General features: G+C 42.5%; 1 protein-coding gene across 1 annotated transcript in view; it reads right to left on the reverse strand.

Annotated features, from left to right (window-relative positions):
* Nucleotides 1-21,373: 21,373 nt before the first annotated feature.
* Nucleotides 21,374-23,390, reverse strand: part of LOC132391075 (interleukin-5 receptor subunit alpha-like) — a 77,075-nt gene continuing 75,058 nt past the window's right edge. Inside the window, exon 9 of the mRNA XM_059963799.1 lies at nucleotides 21,374-21,468. Coding sequence (XP_059819782.1) covers nucleotides 21,397-21,468 — 72 coding nt within the window. The 3' untranslated portion in view covers nucleotides 21,374-21,396. The remainder of the gene's footprint in view (nucleotides 21,469-23,390) is intronic.

The following is a 23,390-nucleotide window of genomic DNA, read 5'->3' on the forward strand; positions in this document are numbered from 1 at the left end:
GATGAAGCAGATTTGGTGTTGTCAAGGAATGAGATTTTGAACTTGGCCCAGAAGTTACCCATAGGTGGACATCTTGGAGTGAGGAAGGGGCTTATGGAGGCACAGTGCCAAGATGAGAAACAGATGTGGCAGCTAGAAGGTCCAGGGTTGGACACTGGTGATTTATGTAGCTTGACAGAGCTGTTTGTAGTTGAAGAATTTAAGTATGTTCCCGATGATGTGAGGGCAGTCCTAGATGGAAAGGATGCTGCTACCTTGAGGGAGTCTGCTGGGTTAGCAGACAAGGTTGTTTTAACCCACAAGTTTGAGTTTACTCCAGATGGTAGTGGCCCAGAGAGTAACTGGGAGGATCAGGGGAACTTAGAATTTGAAACTGGGACTGGTATTGGAAGCCTAGAAGAGGCAGATGTCCTGTTTGCCTGTATTCAGGTTGTAAGGTACCTGTGGAATCAGAGTACTGAACCTAGTGTTGAAGCTCAGGAAAAGTCTAAGGGGTCTTACTTAGTTGAAAAGGAATGCAATCCTTTTGGGTCAGATGGACTTGGTTCAGTGAAGAAAGGGTTAACCTTGGCACCAGTAGGAATTGAGAATTCTCAGTCACTTGTGTCAGAAGTTGTGTTAAAAGTTAGTGGTGAGATGAAAGCTGGTGATGTGAATATTATTGAAGGAAAAGGGAAAAGTTTTGTTCCTAGACTTTTGAATAAAGTAAATTTAAAGTTGGGTTTGGTTCCAGGACTGTTGATCAAAGTCAGGGGACCGTTAACAAAACAATGGTTTGTTAACAAGATGCCTGCTAGTCAATTACAGTTTGTTTTGAAATTTAAGGATAAACAACTTGGTGATGTTGTTCAAGTATGTGATTTGGAGAGGCAGAACTTGAAGTGTTGTTTTGACCAAGAGGGATCACCTGCAGGTGTTAAACGGGAAACTAATATAATTAAAGAACCTGAAGATAAAATTAAGGACCTGCTTAAAATTAATGAGTGGTGTGGAAGTTCAGCAAATAGGCTTAGTCTGGAAAACATTAGTGTTAAGCTAGCCCCTGTGAAGGGTGTCTGTGAGGGTCTTATCTAAGCTGGTAAGCAAGCTAATCACGAGAGAGTTAAGTGGAAATAAGGCAAGGGTTGACCAAATGCCATTTTGAATAACAGGATCTGGTTTTGCGGGAATTTGACTTTTTTTTTAGACGAAGCTTGTGAAAGATAAAGGTAACATAATGGAAGATTGACTGTTTGAATTAGGTTTAAAAGTAAAATAGAGATTAGTATTTGCACAAACTTCTGTAACGTACTACATTATAATCACACATGTATTGGTTCACACTTTGTAATGAACACCTAAGTTAAGAATTACTCCTCTGTAGAAAAAGAATTACTGGCACTTATCCTGGCGTTACAGCATTTTGAGGTCTACATTTATTTGGCACAGAGACTATTGATAGTTTACACTGATCATAACCCCTTGGTATTTTTGACTAGCATGAAGAACAAAAATAGGCAGATATTAAGTAGTAGTCTGTTGTTACAAGAATTTGATATTAAAACAAAACATGTAAAGGGGAGTGACAATGTAATTGCTGATTGTTTATCCAGGTGTTAATTTGAAAATATGTTTGTGTTACTCTTGTAGTTAATGACCATTTCTGTATTATATTAGACTCTGTAATGTGCTTTACTAGTTAATTTTCACCCTGGTGAAAATTCCTTGAAGGATGGGGGTGTTATGAGTGCTGAACAGACCTGATGGAAGTGGGGTCCAGAGATAACCCCCAACCCCCCTAGCTCCTGAAGTGCACCATAAAATCATTCACATGCTATGTGAGCACATTGAGGGTGGGGATACTTCCATGGACGATATTATTGTTTGGGGATCATCTAAACAAGACCGCGGCACCAGACTTAGATAAGTCTTAGAGGCAACACGCAAGGCAAACCTGAAGTTGAATAAAGACAAATGCCAGCTAGGAGTAACTGAACTTATCTTTGTGGGTGATATCATCAGCAAAGAGGGTGTGTGTCCTGATCTATTGAAGGCTTCTGCTATTGAGTACATGCCAAGACCACAATGTAAAAAGGATGTTCAAAGGTTCGTGGGAATAGTCGACTACATGGGAAAATTCATACCAGAACTTTCTGAACAGCTTGCTCCATTGAGGCAGCTAACAGAAAAGAAAAACGAATGGAGCTGGAATCATGAACAGGAGAGGGCATGGCAAAATCTCAAGAAAGTGCTCACTGAAGAACCTGTGTTGAAATTCTATGATGCTGAGAGACCCATCAAAACCTCATGTGATGCATCTCAGACAGGCATGTGGCAGTATTACTCCAGAAACATGATAAGGAATGGCTACCAGCAGCATATGCATGTCATTTATTATCTGATCCAGAAATAACGTATGCTCAAATTGAAAGAGAATTACTCAGTATCATGTTTGCTTGTGAGAGATTTCATCAGCTTGTGTCAGGGCAATCTATTGATGTTGAAACTGATCATAAGCCTCTGATTGCATTGTTTTGCAAACCTTTAAGTGACTGTCCTTTGCAAATTCAGCGAATGATGATCAAATTGCAAAGATATGCATTGAATGTGTCATACACACCTGGAAAATTCATGTACAAGGCTGATGTATTTTCCAGAGCTGTGGATCCAACAACAAAAAACAGTCACGGGGACTCTGTTGATGTTCAGGCATTTGTTGTTATGATCATAGAGACTGTTCCTGTTGCTCCTGAAAAGTTGGAACTGCTGCGTCTTGAGACAGGGAAGGACGAAATTCTCAGTCAAGTAATACAAGTGGTGATGGATGGATGGCCAGATAATAAGCATGACTGTACTTTAGAATTACAAGATTATTGGAACCACAGATCAGAACTGTCTGTTGTGGATGGGATATTGTACAAGGGTAGCAGAATTGTGATTCCTAAAAGTCTCCGTAAAGAAATGCTTAGGAAAATTCATGAAGGCCACTTAGGTATTGGAAAGTGTAAGAGAAGGGCATGGGAAGTGATGTTTTGACCCAGGAGGAATCAAGAAATTGCGGAATTGGTGTCTTCTTGTCAAATATGCCTTAAATACCAACCTAGCAACCCTAAGGAGCCACTGCATCCACATCCTAGTCCTCAGAGACCTTATCAGTAGGTAGGCTTTGATCTGTTTGTAACTGACAACAAAGATAATCCATTAGTAACAGATTACTACTCATTGTATTCTGAAGTGTGTGGCCTGAGCAGAACAACTGCAGAGAATGTAATTACATGCATGAAATCAGTTTTTCCTGACATGGTGCACCTGATGAAGTGTTCACAGTGTCCACAATTCAATGGTGAATGCATGAGACATTTTGCTCAGGAATGGGGCTTTGTTCTCACAACATCCAGTCCATTTTCCCTCAGTCCAATGGATTAGTTGAGATGTTGGTAGGAATTATCAAGAAACTGATGCACAAAGCAAAAGATAGTGGAGGTGATTTTTATAAAGCTTTGTTAGCCTATCGCAGTACTCCACTTGAATGTGGATTTTCACCTGCTCATCTCTAGATGGGATGCCGTTTGAGATCCATTCTGCCAATAGTTGAGAGCCTTCTGAGAACAGAGGGAGGTGAACAAGTGAAAAGGTTGAAAGATGAACACAAAGCAAAGCAGAAAACATACTTTGACAGATTTTCTCCTCCATTACCGGAACTGCACCAAGGAGATGAAGTGAGGATACAAGACAAAATGAACACATGGACACAGAAAGCTACAGTAATTGAAGAAGTCCAACCCAGATAATACATGGTCCAAACAGAAGGAGCAGTGTTAAGAAGAAATCACAAACATCTCAAGAAACAGCCAGCTTCAGAGTTTCAGTTAACTGATGCAGACTAGACAAAACATGGAAATAACAATGAAACAAGAACAATGTGAACTACTTAGAAGGTCTACTCGTGCTGATAAACCCCCAGAGAGACTGATAGAGACATGTTAAATTACGCATTTACTCTGGTCAATATTGCTAATTGTTTTTCTTTTTAGGGAAAAGAAGATTTGGTGATATGATGTGTAAGAACGTGATTGGAGAGAGTTCTGAGCAAGTGCAGGGATGGTAGAAAGATCGAGAAACATGCATTGTAAGAACATGGTGGTTGTTGTTAAATAAAAGGTCTATTTCTTCCAGAACATGGTTCTTTATTAGTAACCCACGGTACATATGAATATACAGAACACAACAGAGATCATTGGTGTATACTCTGCTAACATATGACTGCATGGACAAATATCGAAGTAATCGTATTGTCAAGTTGGCTGATGATATGGCAGTGCTGGGGCTCACCACCAGAAATGACGATAAGCTAGGAAGAGGAGAAGGAAGTCCCTGTGGTCTGGTGGCAGGCAAATAATTTCTTTCTGAATGTCAACAAGACAAATGAGATGTTTATTGACATCAGGAGAACTCGCACCATGCACTCCTCTCTCTACATCAGTGGCACAGTAGTGGAAACTGAGCAGTTTCAAAATCTTGGCAGTGTACATCTCATACAACCTCTCATAGTCCAAGGACAAGTAGGAGAGATCACCAGAACCTCTCCTTTCTGAGGAGGCTAAAGCGAGCTGGACTATGCACATCTGTACTCACGTCCTTCTACAGATACACAGTAGAAAGCTTTCTAGCTTGCTGCATCACTGCATGGTATAGAAACTGTACTGTGGTGGATAGGAAGGCTCTACAATAAAACAGCCCAACACATCATGTAGATTTCACTGATGTCCCATTCCCATTAGGGAGGCCACTAGGTAGCATCCACACAGGACCACCAGACTCAAAAACAGTTACTTTCCCCAAGCAGTAAGTCTGACCAACACCTCCACCCACTAGCCCATCCATTTACACCTGCAACCACCACTTATTTATCATTTCTTGTTAGAGTCACATTATGTACAGACACTCCTATACTAAACATCACTTTGACACACAATCAAGCTAGGTATATAAAGTATCTTATGTTTTTATATTTATTTTTTTTATTAATGTATTCTTTATCTTGGAGTGTTTTTTTTGTGTTGCATCCGATCCTGATATATACTCAATGGCCACTTCATTAGGTACACCTCTAATCAGCCAATCATGTGGCAGCAACTCAACGCATAACAGTATGCAGGCGTGGCCAAGATGTTCAGTTGTTGTTCAGACCAAACATCAGAATGGGGAAGAAATGTGATCTGAGTGATTTTGACCGTGGAATGATTGTTAGTGTCAGACGGGATTGTTACGTACCCCGTAACTGAGTCATTTACCAGCAAAGACAGAGAGGTCCGTTGAAGTCTGATGGTACTATTTTTAACAGTATTTATTGGTAAAAATACACAAAAATAATATCAATGCAAACATACAGATAATATACGTTATCAATACTAACTCTAACTGTGCGGGTATGATAATAATCAATAAGAACTGAGCTCTATCGTTGTCTAGGGGATAATGTAGTGTCTGATGGAAATATAAAAGTCATTAGCTCATTCTACTACATCCGGATATCCCCCAAAACACAACCTTTACATTCCTCAATCAGAATTAACTCCCTGAGATGCCAAAAATCCTCCTCCACTATTTCTGCTGTACACTAATGGTCCAAGAGCACACCCTTCTCATAGGCAAAATTGGTATATGTCTGATTTCGCCCCTTTCTTTAAATTTCTGAACTTTTGCCTATACGCTTCAGGTACCAATTCATAAGTCCGGAGAATGGCTGCTTTTACTTTGTCATAACCCTCTGCCTCTTCCTCCTCCATGGACAACGCCGTATATGCTCGTTGTGCCTTTCCTTTTAACACACTTTGGAACAATGCCATCCACTTCTCTTTGGGCCACTTCTGATTCACTGCCACCTTTTCAAAAAGCAAGAAATAACTATCAACATCCGTCTCCTCGAACGGAGGTACTAACCTCAACTCCCGACTAACATTAAACCGCTCCTCTCGGTCTGACCCTTGATCTCTTCGCTCTTGCCTTAACTTTTCCATCTCCAAGTCATGTTTCCTCTGTTTCTCTGCCTCCCCCTCCTTCTTGGCTCTTTCCTTTTCTTTCTCGGCCCTCTCTCTCTCCTTTTCAGCTGCTTCCAGCTATTTTAACTGAATTTCATGCTCTCTTTGTTTCTCAGCCCTGTCCTGCTCTTTTTTCACCTCTAACGCCTTTAGCTGGAGCTCATGCTCCCGTTTCACCTCTAACTCCTTTAGCTGGAGCGCATGCTCCCTTTGTTTGCCGGCCCTTTCTTTTTCTCTCGGCCCTTTCTTTCTCTCTCTCGGCTCTTTCTTTCTCCTTCTCAGCTGCTTCCAGCTGCTTTAACTTAATTGCATGTTCCAACCTTAATTTCTCCAACTCTAACTGAGCCGTCCCACTAGCTGGTACCTTTTCAGGGATATTTTCCAAAACCTCAGCTACAAATACATTCTTCTCAATATAATACTGAGTTATGGCCCTTCGCACCTCCTGCTTTTTCATTGACAACCTCACATCTGCGAGGTTTAGCCCCTTCGCCATATTTATCAAGTCCGATTTGGTGGCCGCCACTAGCGCCTCCAGAGTCGGGTTTTCTATAAATCCATCCACGTCCATCTTTGCTGGTTTCCCGTCTGGCTACCCGCATAACCAGATCCAAGTTTGGACTTACAAGCCCGATTCACTGGCCTCCCAATTTGGTGTCAAATCCCGGATGAGCCCCCAATTGTTACATACCCCGTAACTGGGTCACTTACCAGCAAAGATAGAGAGGTCCGTTGAAGTCTGATGGTACTATTTTTAACAGTATTTGTTGGTAAAAATACACAAAAATAACATCAATGCAAACATACAGATAATATACATCGTCAATACTAATGCTAACAGTGCGGGTGTGATAATAATCAATAAGAACTAAGCTCTATCATTGTCTAGGGAATAATGTATTGTCCGATGGAAATATAAAAGTCATTAGCTCATTCAGGCTGCAGCTTTTGGTTGGAGTCAAGAGAGACAGATGTTTAAACTTGCCAGCTTTTCCTTTTTATGATGTCGATCCTTTGAGAGTTCCGTTTTTTGTAGTCAGTCCTTTTAGCTAAGCCGTTCTGTGGAAGCCCGCCAATTCCTAGGCCAAGGAAAAGGACGCACGCGAGCCCCACCGGCTGTCGCCATCAAACGCTGTCACGGGATTTCTAGCATTTCTCCGGGTGCGTCCCCAGGGGTTGTTCCCCAGTCCCTCTTTTATCCCCACTCACGGGGTCTCAGGTGTGTCAATGTGTGTCACGGGGTGTCAATCAGGGTGGAATGATGCCATCCGCCAACCAGCCCACATTGCCTGAGGGCTTCCACGAAGCACAGTACTCAATACACAATTCCGTCTCCAAGAGACAATGGCCGCTTCCCATGGCTTTGTATCGCTGAGGGGCCAGGACATTCCAAACCCCTTGTGGATTCTGCATGTCTTTCTCTCATTGCCTGGGTCTCCTGACCCGAATCAATAGTGATCCTTCGATTCTCAAAAAGGAGGGGGCTACTTTGGGACCCTTCCACCCCTCAGAGTTGGGCACAGGCGTAACAAGATGGTTTGCGTATCTCAGAAACTGTTGATCTCCTGGGATTTTCATGCACAACAGTCTCCAGAATTTGCAGATGCAATGCCTTAGTTAGAATTTCTGCTGCTATGCTGTGATGTATTTTATTTTGGCAGTTTTCTGTAAAAACAGTGTGTCCTGTTAGTAATAGTATTCTGGCTTCGGCTAAAGATAAGGAGCCATGTTGTCCAACTTAGGAATGTTGTGTCAGTCAAATGTAACTTTCTGCGCAGGGGGAGGATTCACGAGTGCTGGCCTGGATCAGGGGCCACTTTATTTGGTACCAGAAGCATATATACACAGTCTCTGTTTTTGTCACGGCTCAGACTATGTTTTGATTTTTAGGTTCTTAGGGATGGTTTTGGGATAGAGAAGGGAGATAGAGATCAGGTTAAGGCTTAGGGACAGGTGTATGGGGAGCTAGATGACAGGCTGGAGTCTAGGCTCTGCATTTGAAGGTCAGAATTGCAGATGTGGTCAACGTAAGCAGACCAGGAAGGAATCTCCTAAGGTTCAAAGTTTCATTTTATTGCCAAAATATCCATATACAGTACAATACAATTCTGATGTCTGTCTCCTCTGAATAGCCATTAAATACAGAACGACTACGGGTGTTGACGGAAGAAAAAACACCTACCCCCCACCCAGCTTGAGAAAGAAAAGAAACAAAACTCACAGACATCAAAATCCTTTTCTTTTCTTTTTAAATCTTTTTATTAATTTTAAACAAACATAAATGAAACATGAATACAGAGAGTTTGAGAGTACATAATTAATAGGTTAAGTATACATTCAAATAGATGATAATCCATATATAATAACTTCCCAAACTCATGGTAATTACGAAAAAAGGAGTAAATAAAAAAAAATCCCCAAAAAAAAGAAAAAGAAAAAAAAAACTAACCAACATGGGTCATTGCTTTATGTCAAATGTACACAATAGCATCAATAACTCCGTACCTCCATCCAAGTAATTAAGAATAATAAAAGTAAGGTTTAGGAAAAGTCAGTTTAGCTCATATGAAAACATTGAATAAATGGTCTTCAAGTTTCTTCAAATTTAACTGAAGGATCAAAGACAACACTTCTAATTTTTTTTAAGCTCAAACAAGAGATAGTTTGAGAAAACCACTGAAATATATTTGGAGGAGTAATTTCTTTCCAGTTCAATAGGATAGAACTTCTAGCCATTAATGTAACAAATGTAATCATCCACCAGACTGGGGGGATAAACAACTATTATCCACCATTGGTAAACCGAAAATTGCAGTAATAGGATGCGGTTACAATTTGATATTCAGAACTGTTGAAATAATACCGAAAATACCTTTCCAATAATTTTGCAAATAAGGGCAACACCAAAACATGTGGGTCAATGAAGCTACTTCAGAATGACATCTGTCACAGGTTGGATTAACATAAGAATAAAATCGAGCAAGTTTATCCTTGGACAGAGCTGAAAATTCCCCCTCCCTCATGGCAAAAAACAGCCACAATGACCATCACTGACCTCTTCACTTGCTGAAAAGAACAGCAACAATTACACCTCCTGACCCCCAACCTGCAGAAAAGAATAGCGACAACAGCACCAGGCCCCAACACCCCTCATCTTACACTCAAAAAGTTAACAGATCACCCACCTGCCAATCCTCCACAAGAAAGGAAACATCAAAAATGGAAGCAAACCAGAAAAAGTACAATCCAACAATCCCATAAATCTCAGAAAACATCTTAGGCACACGAATTGAAAGATTGGAGTTGGAGGCCTAGCATTCTGAGTCCCACCCGCCTCATTCATTGTCAACGGCGACTCCTGGGTGGATTCTGAAGACTGTCGCCCAAAGGTTGATTGGAAGTCCAGAATTCGTGGCTCGATGCCCTGAGTCTACAAATCGCTGCAAGTCCATTGGGGAAGTCAAAGGCCCAGTGTCTGTGACTCCATAGTTCACTGGAGGCTGGAGAATGTGGCCTGTACTGCGGTTAGAGGACTGTGTATGTGCATGGATGGGAGGGCAAGAGGAGGGAACGGGGCTTGCTTTGGTGTTGTTGATTTGTTGCCTGGTTACTTGGTATGTTCTGTTTTGTTCTGCTGAGCATGGTGGGCACGATATGTTGGCACCAGCACACATGGTGACATGTGGATTCCCCAGCACATCCCTAGGAGTGTTGGTTGTTAGCACAAAAGAGACATGTTCACTCTACATAGAAACAGAGTACTTCCTCCATACAGAGCGTTTGTGATAAGTGCATCTGAATGTAGGCCATTGGTTGGGGAGAAATGGAAGGTTGAATAGAACAGTACTCAGGCGAATAATACATCTCTTTATTGCTAATTGCCGACGGGACATCAACCGTCTCAACTTCACCACACCCTGTTCCAATTCCAACTTCACTCCTTCCGAACGCTCTGCTCTCCGCTCCCTCCGCACCAATCCCAACCTCACCATAAAACCCGTTGATAAGGGGGGAACTGTTGTTGTCTGGCGTACTGACCTCTACCTGGCCGAGGCACAGCGACAACTCTCTGATACCTCCTCTTATTTACCCCTTGATCATGACCCCACAAAGGAGCACCAAGCCACTGTTTCCTATACCATCACCAACCTTATCAGCTCTGGGGATCTCCCATCCACTGCCACCAACCTCATACGTCCCACACCCCGTACTTCCCGTTTCTACCTCCTACCCAAGATCCACAAACCTGCCTGTCCAGGTAGACCTATTGTCTCAGCTTGCTCCTGCCCCACTGAACTCATTTCTGCATACCTTGACACTCTCTTATCCCCCCTTGTTCAAACTCTTCCCACCTATGTTCATGACACTTCTCATGCTTTAAATTTTGTCAATGATTTTATGTTCCCTGGCCCCCGCTGCCTTATTTTCACCATGGACATCCAGTCCCTATATACCTCCATCCCCCACCTGGATGGTCTGAAAGCTCTTCGCTTCTTTTTGGATTCCAGACCTAACCAATTCCCCTCTACCACCACTCTCCTCTGTCTAGCAGAATTAGTTCTTACTCTCAATAATTTCTCCTTTGGCTCCTCCCACTTCCTCCAAACCAAGGGTTTAGCCATGGGCACCCGTATGGGTCCCAGTTATGCCTGCCTTTTTGTTGGCTTTGTGGAACAGTCCATGTTCCAAGTCTATACCGGTATCCGTCCCCCTCTTTTCCTTCGTTACGTCGATGACTGCATTGGCGCTGCCTCCTGCACGCATGCTGAGCTCTTTGACTTCATTAACTTTGCCTCCAACTTTCACCCTGCCCTCAAATTTACCTGGTCCATTTCTGACTCCTCCCTCCCCTTTCTTGATCTTTCTGTCTCCATCTCTGGAGACGGCTTATCTACTGATATCTACTGTAAGTCTACAGACTCTCACAGCTACCTGGACTATTCCACTTCGCACCCTGTCTCTTGCAAAAGTGTTATCCCCTTCTCACAATTCCTCCGTTTCTGCTGCATCTGCTCTCAAGATGAGGCTTTTCATTCCAGGATGAAGGAGATGTCTTCCATTTTTAAACAAAGGGGCTTCCCTTCTTCCACCATCAACTCTGCTCTCAAACACATCTCTCCTATTTCTCACACATCTGCCCTCACCCCATGTGCCCACCATCCCACTCGGGATAGGGTTCCCCTTGTCCTCACCTACAACCCCACCAGCCTCCAGGTCCAACGTACAATTCTCCGTAACTTCCGCCACCTCCAACGGGATCCCACTACCAAGCACATCTTTCCCTCCCCCTCCTTTCTGCTTTCCGTAAGGATCACTCCCTATGCGACTCCCTTGTCCACACGTCCCCCCCATCCCTTCCCACCGATCTCCCTCCTGGCACTTATCCTTGTAAGCAGAACAAGTGCTACACCTGCCCTTACACTTCCTCCCTCACCACCATTCAGGGCCCCAGACAGTCTTTCCAGGTGAGGTGACACTTCACCTGTGAGTCGGCTAGTTTGGTATACTGCATCCAGTGTTCCCGGTGTGGTCTTTTATATATTGGTGAGACCCAATGCAGACTGGGAGACCGTTTCGCTGAACACCTACACTCTGTCCGCCAGAGAAAGCAGGATCTCCCAGTGGCCACACATTTTAATTCTACGTCCCATTCCCATTCTGATATGTCTATCCATGGCCTTCTCCGCTATCAAAATGAATCCAAACTCAGGTTGGAGGAACAACACCTTATATACCAGCTGGGTAGCCTCCAACCTGATGGCATGAACATTGACTTCTCTAACTTCCATTAATGCCCCTCCTCCTCCCCTTCTTACCCCATCCTTGACATATTTAGTTGTTTGTTTTTTTTTTCTCTCTCTCTCTTCCCATCACTCTGCCTGTTCTCCATCTCCCTCTGGTGCTCCCCCTCTTTCTTTTTCCCAAGGCCTCCCATCTCATCATCCTTTCCCTTCTCCAGCTCTGTATCACTTTTGCCAATCACCTTTCCAGCTCTTAGCTTCATCCCACCCCCTCCGGTCTTCTACTATCATTTTGCATTTCCACCTCCCCCACTACTTTCAAATCTCTTACTATCTTTCCTTTCAGTTAGTCCTGATGAAGGGACTCGGCCCGAAACGTCGACAGTGCTTCTCCTTACAGATGCTGCCTGGCCTGCTGTGTTCCAGCAGCATTTTGTGTGTGTCGGTCGAATAATTCATGATATTTTTGTGGTTCCCCAAGGTTGTTATAGCAGGGTGTGGTAATGGGGACAAGCTCCCACTGCCTATTAAATGCTGCCAATGGTGTGGACTTCAAATAGGCTCTACTGACAGGAGAAGGGGCAAAGGCAGGTTACTGGCACCTTAAAGCCAGTCACTTCAGACAGATTGGGCTCATCAGCTATAGTTGGCAGCTCATCACAGAGCACTGCCCTGTGGCTACACCCATGCATCGAGGAGGCTTTGGTAGTAAACCTCCTAGAGCTGAAGTCCCTAAGGCAGTCCTATGTTGAGTTGAACACTGACTGAAAACTCCTCTTGACATTGCTGGTGCCAAACTTTATTGGTCTTTGTCATTCCTTTGGGTTCATCAGCTACCTGGAAAGGGTGACCTTACTTTCCTCTATCTTAAAATTATGCCTCTGTTAGTCATTTCTGCCCTGGGAAAAAGTCGCTGGCTGTCCACTTGATCAATACCTCCTATCATCCTATACACTTCTATCAAATCACCTCTCATCATCCTTAACTCCAAAGAGAAATTCCTAGCTCGCTCAACCTACCTTCATAAGACATACGTCCTGATAAATCTCCCATGTATCTCCCATGCATCCATCCCTCTCTAAAGCATCAAAACATGTTCCGTTGCCACTCCCTTTTGCGTGATTGCACTTGTGTGCATGGGAATCTGCCACTGCACTGGGCCTTGTCAATGTTTATAAAATCCATTCTATGGGAGAATGAACATGAGGCAATGCAGGTTCTTGCATAGTTCAGCAATGGGTGCGTGTTTCTCACCAGTGATTGCAAAACCCCAAACAGTCATATTCAAATCCAGTAGTATCCAGCCTGAAATTTATTTTATTTCTTTTTGTACAAGTGCTTCTTACAGAAAAAACAGGGACTTTAAAATTCTCTTGATATTCAAATATAATTTTCTGGTTATTACCTTGATACTTGATATTTAAATATTCCTCTGTTTACTCCTTTGTTGCTATTTTGTCAGGCCTAAAGTGCCACTGCACTCCAGTGTTAGCAGTCACTATTGAATATTGCTCTTCAGCTGAGAGAGTTCATTCAAAGATGCACAGACAAAGTGGTGCTCCCTCAGTGCTATCTGAAAATGCAACACATCTACACATTCTACACAAAGATTGGCCCCAAAACCCTTTGATCCTGAGGTAAGTGTACTATCAACTGTGATTAATAATACAAGAAGTTAGAGTCATAAGAAAATTGTCCATACTGGACTTGAGGTCAAGGTGGTAACAATGTACAGTGCTGTCTCAGTCAATGTCTTCCAGAATCCACAAAACTGCTTATTTCACTTCTTTTACACGTGTTTTTCATCTTAAGTGTGTGTTTAGAACTGTTAGAGTCTACAATTTGCAGTTTGGAGATTGATTGAGTAATCCAGTGCTTTGCTCTCTCTGAGAAGATTCCAAGATGCAAGCATGAGCTCAAGCACTCTTGAGGAAAAGAGATTTAGAGAAAGGGCACGAACCGATGTTCGACTCCATTGCATCGATTAAGTCGCCCATTTCTCGCTGATTAAAGCTTCAAGAATCATTGAAGCATTTAGGCAAATGTGGAAGGTGAAGGAAGGTTCAGTGCTAACTGCCTGTCTTTTGATCGCTGATGGGATTCCTCTGCTGCCAGAGGAGAACTCTGTGTGTAGGGAGGCCTATCGCTGTGAGGCGGCTCGCTGTGGCTGGAGTGTAGGTCTCTACACTCGAGTGGCGTCTCTCTCTTTTGATGATGCTGGAGGATGTTACTGAGGTTCTGCATTTCTGGATTGCACTATTGTGTTTACGGATCTTGGACTTTTTCAGTCTTATGGTTTCTATGTTCCGTATTTCTGCTTGTTTTTTCTCACTATTTTTTTGTGATGAGAGGGTGTTTGGAGGTTGATGTTCTTGATGCATTTTGTTGATTTTTCTTGTGTGGAGAGGAGATTTGTTTTTCAATGTTTCTGTTGCATTTTATGCAGGGGAGGGAGTTTTGTGTTCAATTTTCCTGTTCCATTTTGTTACTTTTTTTTTGTACGAGGAGAGGGAGGTTTGGAGGATTGTGTTGGTGTTCTTTTTTGTGCAAAGATGGTGGGGGGGGGGGAGTGATTGAAGTCTTTCTTTGAATTACTTCCATGGTTTTTCTTTGTTTCATGGATATCCAGAAAAGACAAATCTCAGAGTTGAATACTGCATCCATACTTAGACAATAAATAAACCTTTGAACCTTTGAATATATTGAAGTTCTTGATCACTTCCTTCTCAAGAACAGTGCTGATTATCAAAGGAAAGACCACAGTTTTTCAAGTCAAGTCAAGTCAAGTCAAGTCACTTCTTATTGTCATTTCGACCATAACTGCAGGTACAGTACACAGTAAAAACGAGGCAATGTTTTTCAGGATCATGTTGTTACATGACACAGTACAAAAACTGACTGAGCTACGTACAAAACAACACAGAGAAAGCTACACTAGACTACAGACCTACACAGGACAGCATAAAATGCACAAAAACAGTGCAGGCATTACAATAAATAATAAACAAGACAATAGGGCAGTAAGGTGTCAGTCCAGGCTTGGGTATTGAGGAGTCTGATAGCTTAGGGGAAGAAACTGTTACATAGTCTGGTCATGAGAGCCCGAATGCTTCGGAGCCTTTTCCCAGACAGCAGGAGGGAGAAGTTTGTATGAGGGGTGCGTGGGGTCCTTCATAATACTGTTTGCTTCGCGGATGCAGTGTGGAGTGTAAGTGTCCCTGAAGGCGGGAACATGCCATGAAGTAGATCTGTTTTATAATTTGAATTTTATTGGTTAGAACCTGTAAGGAGAAGAATCTCAAGGCTGTATGTAGAATCTCTACTTTGACAATAAATGCACCTTGAACTTTGAGGTTTTACTGGCCACTTACTGTCCCTTTTTCTGATTAGTAACGGGTACTGTAGGTGGAACTCCAGACAGTATCACATTAATTTGGAAGTGTAAAACATATTCACCTTAAAAGCTAATGATGCTGGGGATCAACTGAAACATTTAAGGTTTGATGGAATTTTTCAATGCATGAGTACGAGTACTTAAAGAGCACCAAGATTGTACATGCAGTGGCCACTTCGTTAAGTAGAGGAGTGGAACCCAATGTGGTCTACTGCTGCTGTAGTCCATCTGCTTTAAGATTCAACATGTTGTCCATTCGGAGATGCTCCTCTGTACGTCATTGTTGTAACACGTGGATATTTGAGTTACTGTTACCTCGCTATTGGCTTGAACCAGTCTGGCTTCTCTCCTCTGACCTCAGGTTGTCTAGAGTTGTTCGGGTAGGTTTAAACTAATTTGGAAGGGTGATGGGAGTTGGAGTGATAGTGCTGAAAATGAGGTAGTTTCTTTACAAACAGAGGCAATGTGTAGTAAGACTCCGAGCAAGGAGGGGCTGATGATAGGGCAATACAGGACTGAAGGCATTATATTTGAATGTGCACAATTTATGGAATAAGGTTGATGAACTTGTAGCACAGTTATGTTTTAGCAAGTATAATGTTGTAGGCGTCGCTGAGTCATAGCTGAAGGAAGATTATAGCTGGGAGCTTAATGTCCAAAGATACACATCATATCAAAAGGACAGTCAGAAAGGCAGAGGGGGTAGTGTCGCTATGTTGATTAAAAACAGAATCATTAGAAAGGGGTGACATAGGGTCAGAAGGTGTTGAATCATTATGGATAGAGCTAAGGAACTGTAAGGGTAAAACTTCCTGAAGGGAGTTGTATACAGACTCCCAAACATTGGTACGAACATTATACAAACATTGGATGTGGTCTGCAAATTGCAAAGGCTGGCAGAAAAAGCATGCCAAAAGGGAAATGTTACAATAGGCACAGGGTATTTCAATATGCAGGGAGATTGGCAAGGTCAGGATAGAGCTGGATCCATGAGGGGAAATTTCTAGAATGCCGATAAGATGGCTTTTTAGAGCAACTTGTGGTTGAACCCATGAGAAGATCAGTTATTCTGGACTGGGTGTTTTGCAATAAACTGGAATTGATTGGCAGGCTTAAGGTAAAAAGAAAACCTTAGGGACAAGTGATCATAATACGATCAAATTCACCTTGAAATATGAGAAGGAGAAGCTAAAGTCAGATGTATCAATATTACATTGGAATTATAGAGACACAAGAGAGGAGTTGGCCAGAATTAATTGGAAGAGAACACTGGCAGAGTTGGTAGCAGAGATGCAATGGCTGAAATCTTTGGAAGCAATTTGGAAAGCACAGGATATATACATCCCAAAGAGGAAGAAGTATTCTATAGAAAAGATGACACATCCGTGGCTAACAAGAGAAGCCAAAGCCAACATAAATGCCAAAGAGAGAAATATTCAAAATATTAGAAAAATAGAAGGCTATGGGTAACCCTAGGTAATTTCTAAAGTAAGTACATGTTTGGCACAGCTTTGCGGGCTGTCTTGTGCTGTAGGTTTTCTGTGTTTCTATGAGAGGGCATATTATAGAACAAAAATAGTGGGAAGTTAGAGGATCGGGGAGCTTTTAAAAGCCAACAAAAGGCAACTAAAAAGTCATTCAGAATATAATCATAGAATACGAAGGTAAACTTCCAAATAATACTAAAGAGGATACCAGAAGTTTCTTCAGATACATAAAGAGTAAAAGAGAGGTGAGAGTGGATATCAGATTACTGGAAAACGATGCTGGAGAGGTAGTAAAGGGGGAGAACAAAATGGTGGAAGAAGTGAATAAGTATTTTGCATCAGTCTTCATTATGGAAGACACCAGCTGAATGGTAGAAGTTCCAGGCGTCAGGGATCATGAGGAGTGTGAAGTTACCATAACTATAGAGAAGGTCCTTGGGAAACCGAAAGGTCTGAAAGTAGATAAGTCATCTGGACCAGATGGTGTACACCCCAGGTTTCTGAAAGAGGTGGCTGAAGAGACTGTGGAGGGATTAGTAATGATCTTTCAAGAATCAGTAGATTTTGGAATGGTTCGTGAGGACTGGAAATTGCAAGTGCCACTCCACTCATCAAGAAGAGAGAGAGGCAGAACAAGGAAACCATAGGCCAGTTAGTCTGACTTAGTGGTTGGGAAGATCTTGGAGTCGGTTTTTAAGGATGCGGTTTCAGTGTACTTGGAGCACATGATAAAATAGGCCATGATCAGCATGGTTTCCTCAAGGGAATATCCTGCCTAGCAAATCTGCTGGAATTCTTTGAAGAAATAGCTAGCAGAATAAACAAAGGAGATTCGGTTGATGTTGTGAACTTGCATTTTCAGAAGGCCTTTGACAAGGTGACACACATGAGGCTGTTTAACAAGCTATGCGCCCATGATATTACAGGAAAGATTCCAGCAAGGATAAAGCAGTGGCTGTTTGGCCTGTGAAAAAGTGTGGGAAGTACAGGAGCCTTTTCTGGTTGGCTGCCAGTGACTAGTGGTGTTCCGCAGGGGACTGTGTCAAGACTAATTCTTTTTACAGTATATTTCAATGATTTGGATGATGGAATTCTTACCTTTGTTGCAAAGTTTGCAGAAAATATGAAGACAGGTGGAGGGGCAAGTAGTTTTGAGGAAGTAAAGAGGTTGAGTCTGTAGTGTGGAAGGAAAATGTGACATTTTCATTCATTTCAGGAGGACTAGAATGTAAAAGCAAGGATATAATGTTAAGACTTTATAAAGCACTGGTGAGGCCTTACCTGGATTATTGTGAGCATTTTGGGGCACCTTATCTTAGAAAGGATGTGATGTGCTGAAACTGGAGTGGGTTCAGAGGAGGTTCTCAAAAATGATTGCAGTATTGAAAGGCTTGTCATTTGAAGAGCATTTGATGGCTCTGGACCGGTAACAACTAGAATTCAGAAGAATGAGGGGGTGACCTAATTGATATCCATTGAATAGTGAAAGGCCTAGATAGGGTGGAGGTGGAGAGGATGTTTCCTTTGGTGAGGGAGTCTAAGACCAAAGGTCACAGCCTGAGAATAGAGGGCATCCTTTTCGAGTGGAGTGAGGAGGGATTCCTTCAGCGAGAGAGTGGTGAATCTGTGGAATTCATTGCCAGAAGCAGCTGTAGAGGTCTGGTCTTTATGCATACTTATGGCTGACATTGATAGATATTTGATTTGTTGGGGCATGAAAGGGTGGGGGGGGGGAGTGGCAGGAGATTGGGGCTGAGAGGAACAATGGATCAGCCATGATGAAATAGTGGAGCAGACTCAGTGGGCCAAATGACCTAATCTGCTCCTATATTTTATGGCCATCATTAACAAGGCATTTTCACACACAGCACTGCCGCCCACTGGCTGTTTTTGTTTGTCCCTTGCACCGTTCTCTGTAAATTCTAGAGACTATTGGGTGTGAAGATCCCAGCAGTTTAGCAGTTTCTGAGAGACTCACATCACCCAGTCTTGGCACCAACAATCGTTCCATGGTTAAAGTCATTTAGATCACATTCCTTCCCTATTCAAGTGTTTGGTCAGAACAACAACTGAACCACTTGACCACGTGACTAGCATTAGAAAGGAGACGTACAGAGAAACCAAATACTGTGGTCACTGAGTGTAAATGTTGCCCAGAATACCAGGCATTTGCCTTTCTCTTCCTTTGAGCTCTACCATGGATCATTTACAACAACTGAGAGAAAATATTCCCGTGGGATGGAATATTAGAGAACAAATTCTACTTCAGTTTTTTTAAACAAAATAAACTTTATTTATAATAGAATTATTTACACAAATAAACCATACAGTGCCTTTTTGTTCTTATTTTCATAGTCAATGCTTTCAAGTACTGTTCTATTACAATCCATATAAACACAAGGAGTGTTGTCACTCTTGTGGTGGTACACAACAATTTGAGGGGCTTCCTCACCCAACCAGGCCCCTTCCTATCCAATCGTGGATGTAACTTCTCCTGTGGCCCTTTCCCACGGAGCTCCTACAGTGGCTGGTCAGGCCTCAGTGGATCCCTCAGCACATACTCCTGCAGCCTGGCATGTTGTAGTCAGCAGCATTCCTCCACGGATGTCTTAAATTGATCCACTGCGCACATGGTTAACACCTATTTGTTTAGGCTATGGTTGTTTTGTGTCCCTTCTATGTGAGATACAGGTATTCCTGTGTCAAGCTGACCCACTTTACTGAAAACTGCAGCCCATAGCGAATAAGGAAGAGTGGTATAATTCATTTTTGCAGCCAAAATACAATCCACATAACAGGAAAGTAAGTAACTAAGTATTAAATATATAAAACTTAAACACAAGAGATTCCACAGTTGCTGGAAATCCAGAGGAACACACACAAAATGCTGGAAGGACTCAGATCTGTTGTTTACAATTCTTCTCTTGTACAGCAAATGTTCTGGCTCCAACCCATCCACAACTTGACACATGAACTTCTGTGTATTAATTGTACACTGTGCATAGTGCCAGGACCAAATATGGGAGGAGCGGAGGCGGTCTGCAAAAATTGAACTTTGGAGTTGGGATGTCTGGTCTTTAAGGAGTCACTTTCACTAGCTGGTCAGCTCCCAGAAATGCCAAAGCACTTGTGGTTATAGGGAGCAGTGGCCAGTTGAAATGTGCTATTCACACATGCCTGTTGGGAAGATGGTCAGCTTTACCAAAGTTCATTTTCCATGACAGCCACACAGGGAGCAGCGGGTTGTCGTGGAGAAGTGGGGATGATGTAATTGGGATGGGAATGGAGGAGGGACTACATATTGTGTGAGGGGTTAGGGTGAAATGCTTTTGATGAGGACCCCATACCATGGAGCTACTAGATTTGGCCCCACGTTGTAACCACATGACTGTCATTTGAATAACGGAAGGCATAGTCACTATAAGCAGTAAGTGGAAAGAGAAACAATTTTAGAACATAGACTATAAAACAAAGATCATGGAACAGTACTGGTCACTCAGCCCACAATATTGTGCTGAACTTTCAATCTACTCTAAGATGGATCTAAACTTTCCCTCACACATAGTCCACATTTTCCTTTCTCAGGACCCTTACCACATACATCCGTGCTTCTGTCGCGGGATTGGTACTTTTTTTCAACTATAATGATTTATCAACTTTTAAAGATGCAAATTTCCCCAATAAATCATTTCTTGCTATATTTATCATTACATATATGAATTCCCCCAAACATGTATTCTAAGATTTACACATAGGACAGAGAACACAGTGCAGCCCTCCGGCCCACGATGTTGTACTGGACTTTTACCTACTCTAAGGTCAATCGAACCCTCCCCTCCTACATAGCCCTTCAGTTTTCTTTCTCAGAAATTCTGAGTAATCTTCTCAGAATTACTTAGGTAAAAGAAAGAGCAAAACAAATAAGTGGGTAGGGAGGACACAACAAACATCCGTAAGGTCAACGGTGAGCAGGAACACCTCAAGGTTTCTCACATGGTGCTTGATTTGGTTCCTGTTTTAAGAGGAGGGGAACAACAAAAGCTGAAGGTCACATTGATATTGATACCACTATTGATACAAATCCTCAGGCAAGTCAGAAACCTATGCCAAGACATCTTGAGAACGAAGTTGATCGAAGCAATGACACCTGGGTAACACACACACAAAATACTGGAGGAACTCAGCAGGTCATCCAGTACCTATGGAGAGGAATAAATGGTCGATGTTTTGAGTTGAGACCTTCCGTCAGATCTGGAAAGAAAGGTGAAAGAGGACAATTCAACACATGCAAGCAAGCTGGATGAACTCCTCAGGTCGGGCAGCATCCGTTGATGCTTTTCAACGGACGCTGCCCGACCTGCTGAGTTCATCCAACTTGTTTTCATGTGTCGATTTGACCACAGCATCTGCAGCGTACTTTGTGCAAGAGGACAAAATACCTACAGCCCTAATGAATGGTCTCAACCAGAAATATCAACTCCTTATTCCTCTGCATAGATGCTGCCAAACCTGCTGAGTTCCTCCAGCATTTTGTGCGTGCTACCTTGTACTTCCAGCATCTGCAGAATCTCTTATGTAAATGACATCCGAGCTAGGGCAGAGGGAGACGACAATTCCTGGCCCGATTTCTCCAGAGGGCATCTACCTGGAGTGGTACAGATGCTTCAAATTCTTTTACATGTTAACAAAAATCAGCACATTTACTATCTCTCCAATTCGACATTCGAGATTCCAACATTCCAACATTCGAGATTCTAATCTTCAACAATAGCTATGTCACATTCTTTGGGATCCATTGTCTCCGGGTGAGAGGCATTAATCCATTTCTGTAGAAAATAAAAAGAAATTGTATTACATATTGTCGTGAGACAAAGGGTGTGTCACTAACACACCAAGCTATCCATTACAGGGAGGAGATTTACAGCAAAATTTTGTTTCTGTGGATGGAATTGTTATTTATTTTTATCTTAGACACACTCAGTGGCCACATCTGTACACCTGCTCATTAATGCAAATATCTAATCAGCAAATTAATGCAAAAAAACATTAAGATAAGGTTAAGACGTCCAGTTGTTGCTCAGACCAACCATCAGAATGGGGAAGAAGTGTGATCTAAGTGACTTTGACTTTGGAATGATTGTTGGTGCTAGACAGCATAGTTTGAGTATCCCTGAAAATTCTGGGATTTTCGCACACAGCAATATCTAAAGTTTACAGAGAATGGTTCAAAAAGCAAAAAAAATCCAGAGAGTGGCAGTTTTGTGTATGAAAGTGCATTATTAATGAGGGAGATCAGAGGAGAATGGCCAGGCTGGTTCAAGCTGACAGGAAGGTGACAATAACTCAAACAACCTAGTGGATGGGCTACAGCAGCAGAAGATCATGCACATACACCCAGTGGGCATAAAATGTCAGTGTTACAGAGCAATACAGCGCAGAAACAAGCCCACTGGCCCAAATCATCCATACGGACAAAAGTGTCTACTCCCCCTGCCTGGCTGATATCCCTCTACCCTTTTCCTATTCATATACCCGTTCAAGTAGGGTTTAAATGTTATAATCATACCTGCATCAACCACTTTCATTTAATCAGTTCAATATGCACTCAGTGGCTACTTTATTAGGTACAGAAGGTACCTTTTAAACTTGAATTGAACTGAATTAAATTGACTTTCTTTTTTAAATCTTTCACATACATGAGTAAAAATCTTTACATTATGCCTCCATCTAAATGTGTAATTTATAGTAATTTGTAATAAATAGTATGTACAACAGGACAGTCAATGTAGCATAGAAATGCAATTGTATCAGGGTGAATTAATCCGTCTGATGGCCTGGTGGAAGCGTCTCAGAGCCTGCTGGCCCTGGCGTTCATGCTGTGGTAGCGTTTCCTGGATGGTAGCAGCTAGAGCGGTTTATGTTTGGGGTGACTCAGGTCCCCAGTGATTCTGTGGGCCCTTTTTAAGCAGCTGTCTCTGTAAATGTCCTGAAGAGAGGGAAGTTCACATCTGCAGATGCACTGGGCTGTCTGCTAAGTGTACGTTGGTGGTCTACTGCTCTAGCCCACTCACTTCAAAATTAAAACATGTTGCACACCACTGTTGAAGTGCATGGTTATCTGAGTTACTGTCACCTTCCCGTCAGCTTGAAACTCTGACCTCTGTCATTAACAAGGCACTTTCACTCACAGAATTGCTAATCACTATATGTTTTTTTTTGTTTTTCTCACCATTCTCTATAAACTCTAGAGACTGTTAGGTGTGAAACCCCAGGAGATCAGCAGTTTCAGAGGTACTCAAACCACCCCATCTGGCATTTTTGCTTCCCCATTCTGCTATTTGGTGTGAACAACAACTGAACCAGGTGTATCTTATAAAGTGGTCATTGACTGTATATACTGTCTGTCCTCTGTAGCTGCATCACCCACTTCCTTTTCCAGTTTGCTCCACATACACACCACCCTGAAGATGCCCCTCCAATCCCTGTGGTTCAGTAGCGTTGTGGTTTTTGCACAGTACCAGGGGCCCAGGATTATTTCTTGCCACTGCCTGTCAGGAGTTTCTGCGTTCTCCAACAACATACCGTGGGTTTCCTCCTGGTGTTCCAGTTTCCTCCTATGGTCCGAAAATGTACCAGTTGATAGGTTGTTCGGTCATTGTAAATCATCCTGTGACTAGGCAAGGTTAAATCAGGGGTTGCTGGACTGTGTGGCTCAAAGGGCTGGAAAGGCCCATTCTGTGCTATATCT

Source organism: Hypanus sabinus, chromosome 3, assembly GCF_030144855.1.
Source record: "Hypanus sabinus isolate sHypSab1 chromosome 3, sHypSab1.hap1, whole genome shotgun sequence".
NCBI lineage: Eukaryota > Metazoa > Chordata > Chondrichthyes > Myliobatiformes > Dasyatidae > Hypanus > Hypanus sabinus.